We start from the raw sequence: 7,362 nt of genomic DNA on the forward strand, positions 1-7,362 counted from the left end.
CAAAACAAAGGCAGAGTATAGCTGAACAACCGGCAGTGACTATGGCCCCACACTGCAGTACACACCAGGCAACGGAAGCAAAATGATGAGACATCTCCTACAGTACATCCAGCAATACTCTCCGAGTGAATATGACAAATGAAAAACATGAATGTTTACTAGCAAGAAATGTTAACTTCAATCTTAAAAAGACAATTGTTTCCTTCATCAGCAGAAAAAAGTCAACCTAAATGACAAAACCATTTCACTCTGGGAGGAAACCCTTTCACTGCGGAAGGAAACCATTTCATTGTGTGAGGAAACCATTTCACTGTGGGAGAAACCATTTCACTGTGTAAGGAAACCATTTCACTGTGTAAGGAAACCATTTCACTGTGGGAAAAAACCATTTCACTGTGGGAGAAACCATTTCACTGTGGGAGAAACCATTTCACTGTGGGAGGAGAGCGAACATGAAAGGCTAATAGAGTGCATTCAAAAAAGCAAAAACAAAGAAACAAATGAAATAAGTATGCACTGCCGGTAATCACTAGATACATATAGCATCAGCTGTGGTGTTGTAGGTCATGCAGTATATTACAGAGGACAAAAGCTTGACCTGTCCATCCACAAACATCCCAACAGTAGTTTAGTTCTCACCCACATCTTAAAAACGGTGCTCCCTGTTTTATCATAGAACATGAGTTATTCATTGGCTGAATCAGACTAGAATGTAAAATCTACTTCTCTTGGGGTGAGGCAGTGTGGGGGTGACAGACGCACTGCAATTGTTGAAGGCATTTTAAATACAGAAGCAGACATGCACCAGAACATCTGCAAAGATTATGACACCACATTATCATTTTACTCACTAACCAATTCATCCCCTGTAACAAAAAAAACTGTCATGTAAAGGAATAGTGTTATTGCCTTTAAAAATTGTGAGAAAGAACAATCCCCTAAACATTGTATGATCAGTGTAATGGGACATGATGAAACAACTCACACACAGCATTGATGATTGGGCTGTATCATATGTATTCATGTTGAATTGAGATTCATGTCAAACATATCTTGTGTTCAAATACTCAACTATTCTCAGGTTTTCTTCTTGAGCATTCAAGGCTTTATTTATAAAGCAACTTAAACGACTGAGGAAACAAGATGACATTTTGTCGAGGAGAAGAAAAACACAGTGCAGATAGGTGCCTTGACTTCAACAGGTTTATACAATAAAAACTAACCAATATACAGTATTCTGCTGACTGATAGAACATTGTATTCATCATATCTTTCAAGGTACATTCTATTCATTTGTATTTCAAACACTCATTAACTTAACAATACTTTAAATAAGGACTTGGTAAAATAAAGTGGATAAAATCATTTGAAATAACAATATAAGCTGTCTCCACAATATAACCTTGAACTAATAAATCAAATAAAGGATTTAAGCTATTATGATTGAGCATATTAATATTGCACATGGTGTTTGATATGAATCTGTCCAGATCAGTAGCTACTGTATATAAAACAAATTCATAGCCACATAATTTTCTTCCAAAGATAAATTGAACATATCTCATACACTACCTTTCTAATCCATTACCATGGTACCACAGTCAAACCATCCAGAATTGTATCACTTTAATGCAAATTTATTTTGGTTGCATAATGTTAAAAAGAAACCTTTACAAGAAACCTTTTACAAGAAACCTTTTTTCAAATACTAATCAGGCCTTAGTTTGTGCACCATCATAGTGAAATAACATCCATCTCTAGTCCCCTTTCAAGCCATAGGTAGAGTTCATGAAGACTCCGAAAACAGAAACAGTTACTCTGATAAATCATTTGTGGAGTGAGATCTGGGCCTGCCTTGCTTATGCATTCTAAATATCCATTTAACTTTTAAATAGTACCAATAATCTTTAAATAATCCTGCATAGAAAAATAAATAAATTAGTTAAATGTACTACCAATTGATAGTTGGTCATCAATGATATATATTGACAGGGGTCATCAATCATATAAATTGACAGGGATCATCAATCATATATATTGACAGGGTCATCAATCATATATATTGACAGGGTCATCAATATTCAGTTTGTTTAATGTTGCTTTTTTTCTACATGTTTTGTCTTTTATGGGTATAGTTGTTTTGTCTTCTGTTGTAATTTACAAACTGTCCCACAGATACAAATAATGTAGACTTACAAAATAAATCCAGGTATGCTTACATGGCAAGCAGCTGTTTTTCTTGGGCTTAAAAGAAATGTCCCGACATGTGCCATACCCAAACATATCCAGAGGAACCACATTTAATTCAAACACTATTAACATGGCTCTTTACACAAACAAGTCATGGAATCATTCCAAATCTGCTGTTTGGTTCATAGGTGCCTTTTCTTAGTGAAACCACGGCGCCAGGTTCCCCAGCAGTGACCAGCAGTGACCAGGTATAATCCAGGCAGATGGTAAGAGTCTGCAAGTGGGGGATCCCAACCACGTTATATTCCCAGGAGAACTGTAAAGTCACCATTTGATAGTTCATTCATTGAAAATACTGATCCCATATTGCCACAAAAACACTGCAGAAGGATCACTAGCTATGATGAGGTACAGTCAACATTGTTTTCATGACCCATGATTTGGTTGAAAAAAAAAGTACCAATTTCAGTAGCAGCAAAACACTACAATTGTCTCTTAAGGATGTCTTGTGGTATAATGTGATAATAATACATGTTATAATGGCATCACCACATCAGGAGGAAAGTCTGTATTTGCAACAGAGCCACTGATTCTCGGGAAATCATGTTATCTGACTGGAGCCTCCTGTCCAGTTTATCCATTGGTCATTAAGCTTTTCCAAAAGGCACTTTTGTCATTGGGGGAGGGGGGAGGGGAGGTGGATAGATAGCCTACATTTGACTCATTTGAGTCTGTTCTTCCAGAACCTGAAGGTAGTCAGGTGTACCTTGAAGTTTAGTTTTAAGTTCATAGTACTCACTTTTCCTTTGTTCCACTACTATCTTACTATGGTTTCCCCCTATTAGTGACTTCTTCATCTTTTTGTCCTGTGGTTTCTCAGGGTAACGGATCTGAAACCCACTCCCCCCTATACTGCTGAAATCCCCCCTTTTACTGTCTAAAAAGTTTTGAATAAACATGTTGGATTCTCTTGGCAGGAACTCATCCAGCTCGTCAATGGTGCTCAGTCTCTTATTGCGTGGATCCAGGGAGGACAGTGAGTCCTTGTCTTGGTCAGCGCTGTTGAGCAGGATTATTTTCTGTCTCTGGGAGTCAGCAAACTTAAAGCCTGACTCAGAGTCTCTAATCCCACAGGTGTGACTCTTGTTCATATGCTGGATAGTGTGGGGGATGAACGTCTCGCCTCCCAGATCATCTTTCTTGTTCGATTTGTTGTGTCTCCTGAGCGTGAGTTGCATGGAACCACACTCCTGGTTCCCCATGCCCTCCTGGCGTCCGGCTGGCTTCTTATTGCGCCTCAGCACGAACACCAAGAGGCAGAAAGCAACAAACACTGTGATGATGAGCACCACCAGGACACTGAGGATCATGATGGATAGGGGAACTGGACCACCGGGAGGGGCTTTGCCCACCCCTGCTGGGGACATGGAGGTCACCACCGGAGTAGTACTGGTCAGGATGAAAGGGGGCCTAGCTATAAGTTTGGGGCATAGGATCTCATTTTTCAGCAGCCGTAGCTCTATATTGGAAAACTGAACTGGGGATGCACATTTGACCTCTTTCGCAGCCACTCCGTCATTTAGCTTCTCCAGCCACAGTTTCAGAGCCACTAAATCACAGGAGCATTCCCAGGGATTGCCTTCCAGATCAATTTGCGTGAGAGACCTCAGCTGGTCTAAAACACCACTCACAGGCAGAATCATGAAATGGTTGTTCTTAAGATTTAGCCTAGCCAGGGAAACACCAGAAAAGATATAGGCAGGGAGGCTCCTTAGCACATTATTGTTCAGATACAACAACTGCAGATTTGGCATGGAGTCAAATGTCCCTGCTAACACCTCTTGTATGGCATTGTATTCCAGATACAAGTATTGGAGGTTACTGAGCCCAAGGAACATCTCAGGATGCAGCTGCTCTAGTTGGTTCCCATTGAGATAAAGCCTGCGCAGGTTGGTCAGATTGGCAAAGACCCCTTTTTGAACTGTGACTATTTGATTGCTACCCAAATGTAATAAATCTAAACCCTCAAAGCCTTGGAAATCAACTGGGCTGATATCTCTGATATAATTTCCACTCAGGTGGAGCTTCTTGGCATTTGGTGGCTTGGGAATGATATCTGCTAGATTGTTTATACTTCTCTCTTGGCAACTCACACTGATGCCAAAGTCTGAGGGGTGAGCTTTGCAGGTGCAAGGCTGTGGGCAGGAGAGAGGTGGGGTTCTTGTTTGATAGGACATAATTGGAATATTTTTATTCAAACCGGGCAAACCAACAATCCCGTTACCATAAATCTTTGATGGGTTTGTTGTTTTAGGAGCTTTGGTGGCTATGGGCGGTATCGTAGTGGGGGCCTTGTCGGATGTTGTTCGGCCATTTTCTGGCTGTGAAGGGGGCATCCTTACATCAAAGTCACTACCTGTTCCCATGGGACACAGTTCCTGTTTGTTTGTTTCTTTCAACAGGCGTCCATACAGGTCACTAGGGGTTTCACATATAGCCTCCCCAATAAAAATGTTATAGGGCATGTTCTCCAACCAAGCTTTCAAGGGTAACAAATCACATGTGCAATTCCATGGGTTGTCATCGAGCTGCAATTCCACTATACGTCCAATGTGTTCCAAAACTCCCAGATATGGTAGCTTCTGGATCCTGTTTCCTCTTATATCCAAATGTGTAAGGGAGGCAAAGCGAAAAATGTTATCAGGAAGGATCTGGACTAGATTGTCATTCAGAATGAGAACTTTCAACCTATGCAATTTGTTGAAAGATCCTTTTTCAATATACTTGATCAAATTGTAGTCAGCTTGGAGGTATTCCAAGTTTTCGATCCCATAGAAAGTGTCAGCTCTGAGCACCTTCAATTCATTGTTATTTAAATGCAGCTGTTTCAATGAACTAAGGCCATAAAAGGCCCCTCCCTCGATGTTCTGTAATTTGTTGTTTCCCAGTTGAAGAGAGACTGCGTGTGTGAAATTGAGAAAGGAATTGGGGTAAAGGACGATCAATAGGTTATTTTGGAAATTCAAATGATAGAGGCTAGAGACCGGGGGCAGCAGCTGGGTAGGTCTGTACACAGTTATTTTCTCACAGTTCACATATAGGACGTTCTCGATGGACATGCATGAACAGGCGCTGCAGGTCTCCGCTGAGAGGTCAGAATCCAAGTCAGAAAACGTACTCGATACGAAAAAGGCCAACAGAACTAGAAGCAGCATTTTGCCTTTTATAAATCCCCCAGAAAACCATTTAGTAACCTTTGAGAGGAAAAACAAACAAACAAACAATCAAAACACAAACTGGTACTATACATACAGACAGTACTTCATTAATGGTTAGATAGTATATGCCCTACTGCTGATGTTAGTAATGGTTAGTTAGTATATGCCTACTGCTGATGTTAGTAATGCTTTGTCTACACACCAGGCTAATTTAATGTACGCAAATCAACCCATTTCTCTATAGCAATACAGCCATCAAGTACCATTTTAACCTAAAAAATAGTATTAATAATAATAATAATAATACTAATAATATTAATAATAACCATAATAATGACAGACAAATAATAAGAGTCTAATAATAGAAGCCTTAAAACCATAATCTCCTTCTGATCCATAATGTTACAAAACATCATTGAAATCACCATTATATATTACAGTAGTGCGTCAATTTTGTGGGCATATAACAAAAAGAGTGGAAAATGTATATGCTACTGCATCCTATGCTGACATATTGTGGTCTAAAACATCCCATGAAGCCTGTGCCCCAGGCGGATCAACCCATATTATAATTAAACATATGAACAATGTAGGCTACAGAATGGATATTAAAGCTTTTCAACCAAATAACAGAGGACTTACCGTAAGCGTTTGCAAATGTGGTTTCTTGAGAGACGGACATTGGCAGTGCATTGAGACGCGGTGCTCCCATTCAGACGTAGGTAGGCTATCGCTCAGATTTCAGCCTATGCGTCTCTTCTTGACAGGCTCCACTTGTTAAAAAATATATTTCTCTCGTAGGGTTCCCGATGTTGTTGTATCTCCATGAAGCATTTCAGTTCGCAATGAACTAAAGACACTGTGCCCACCTCAGCGTTATTAAGAAAGCAGGGACAAAAGGCGAGCAGCTGAAGTGACTGCGAAACAACTTCTCTCCAGTTCACGATAGAGGAAAATGAAACGAATGGTGCTGCTGGAACACCTAGTCCATAGAGATGCTTAGCCTATGTATATGGCTCGCTGAAGTTGGACTGAGCCGTTCAGGCAGAAAAAAAATGAAGCAGCAGCACCCGATAAACCTAAACAATCCTGCGCGGGTTTACTCACCTCCAAAAATCTGAAATTGCTTGCTAAGCGTCTATTTTCGAATCATGCATTTTACAGGGCTGTCAGTGTGACATCTGAGGCTGAGCCTCTCTACTCCAAGGAAAAGAAAAGGAGAGGGAAAAAAACACCACACTGTGATATTCAGAAAAATGAGAACGGCGACTAACTGACGCGGAAAATGAATAATTCAGTTTAGTCAGATGCGGGCAAGCAGGAGATGCCCCTCTCCATCTTCCAACAAAAGCAAGAAACTGCGTTCAAATAAACTACTGTTAAAACAGTCACCAGGGATCCGGATACGCAGGAAGGAGGGAGTGTGTCTCGTAATAGCAACTATTCCTGCCTGTCTCATAAGTATGCTGCTTTACAGCTGCATAGAGCTTCCCACACGACTAGCGGGAGAAGAGGACGCAGAGAGAAAGGGGGAGGAGGGGAGGGGTGAAGAAAAAGAGGGAGACAGAGCGAGAGAGAGATAGTAGGGAGAGAGAGAGAGAGAGAGAGAGGGGAGGGTAGGGGGTCTCGTATACCAAACGGAAAACTTCAGACCTTGACATGAATGATTTTAGTAGTAGGTTAATTTAACAGACTTGGAATAGTTTCTTGTCGTTATGATGATCAACAGAAATGGTTATGCATCACGCATTGTGCTATAGCCCATTGGATCGAGATCATACGGTAGACTTCGTTTGAGGATGAAGTCGCTTACCTGACAGTTCAAGAGGGGTCGGCGCCTGCATTATATTTTATGATTGGAGTGTTTAAAACGACAGAGAACGTGAGCGGCATTCTAATGTGGACTATTATTCAACGTGGACTGCAGTCAAAGCAAGGCAAACATTGCTGAGGG

The 7,362-nt window shown here is 40.8% G+C and overlaps 1 protein-coding gene across 1 annotated transcript; it reads right to left on the reverse strand.

Moving 5' to 3' along the window:
* Positions 1-1,082: 1,082 nt before the first annotated feature.
* Positions 1,083-6,937, reverse strand: slitrk4 (SLIT and NTRK-like family, member 4). Its single transcript, XM_055888591.1, has 2 exons — positions 6,051-6,937; positions 1,083-5,444 (listed from the first exon to the last, which is right to left on the reverse strand). The coding sequence occupies exons 1-2, from the start codon at positions 6,099-6,101 to the stop codon at positions 2,901-2,903; spliced, it is 2,595 nt and encodes an 864-aa protein (XP_055744566.1). The 5' UTR covers positions 6,102-6,937; the 3' UTR covers positions 1,083-2,900.
* Positions 6,938-7,362: the final 425 nt, after the last annotated feature.

This window comes from Salvelinus fontinalis, chromosome 29 (assembly GCF_029448725.1).
Source record: "Salvelinus fontinalis isolate EN_2023a chromosome 29, ASM2944872v1, whole genome shotgun sequence".
Classification (NCBI taxonomy): domain Eukaryota; kingdom Metazoa; phylum Chordata; class Actinopteri; order Salmoniformes; family Salmonidae; genus Salvelinus; species Salvelinus fontinalis.

What these genes read in the sequence shown, in the direction of transcription:
- slitrk4 (XM_055888591.1), bottom strand. Translation starts at nt 6,101, where the DNA reads ATGCACTGCCAATGTCCGTCTCTCAAGAAACCACATTTGCAAACGCTT. An exon ending in CACATTTGCAAACGCTTACG is followed by an intron (nt 5,445 to 6,050) that starts GTAAGTCCTCTG and finishes TTCCTCTCAAAG; the next exon opens with GTTACTAAATGGTTTTCTGG.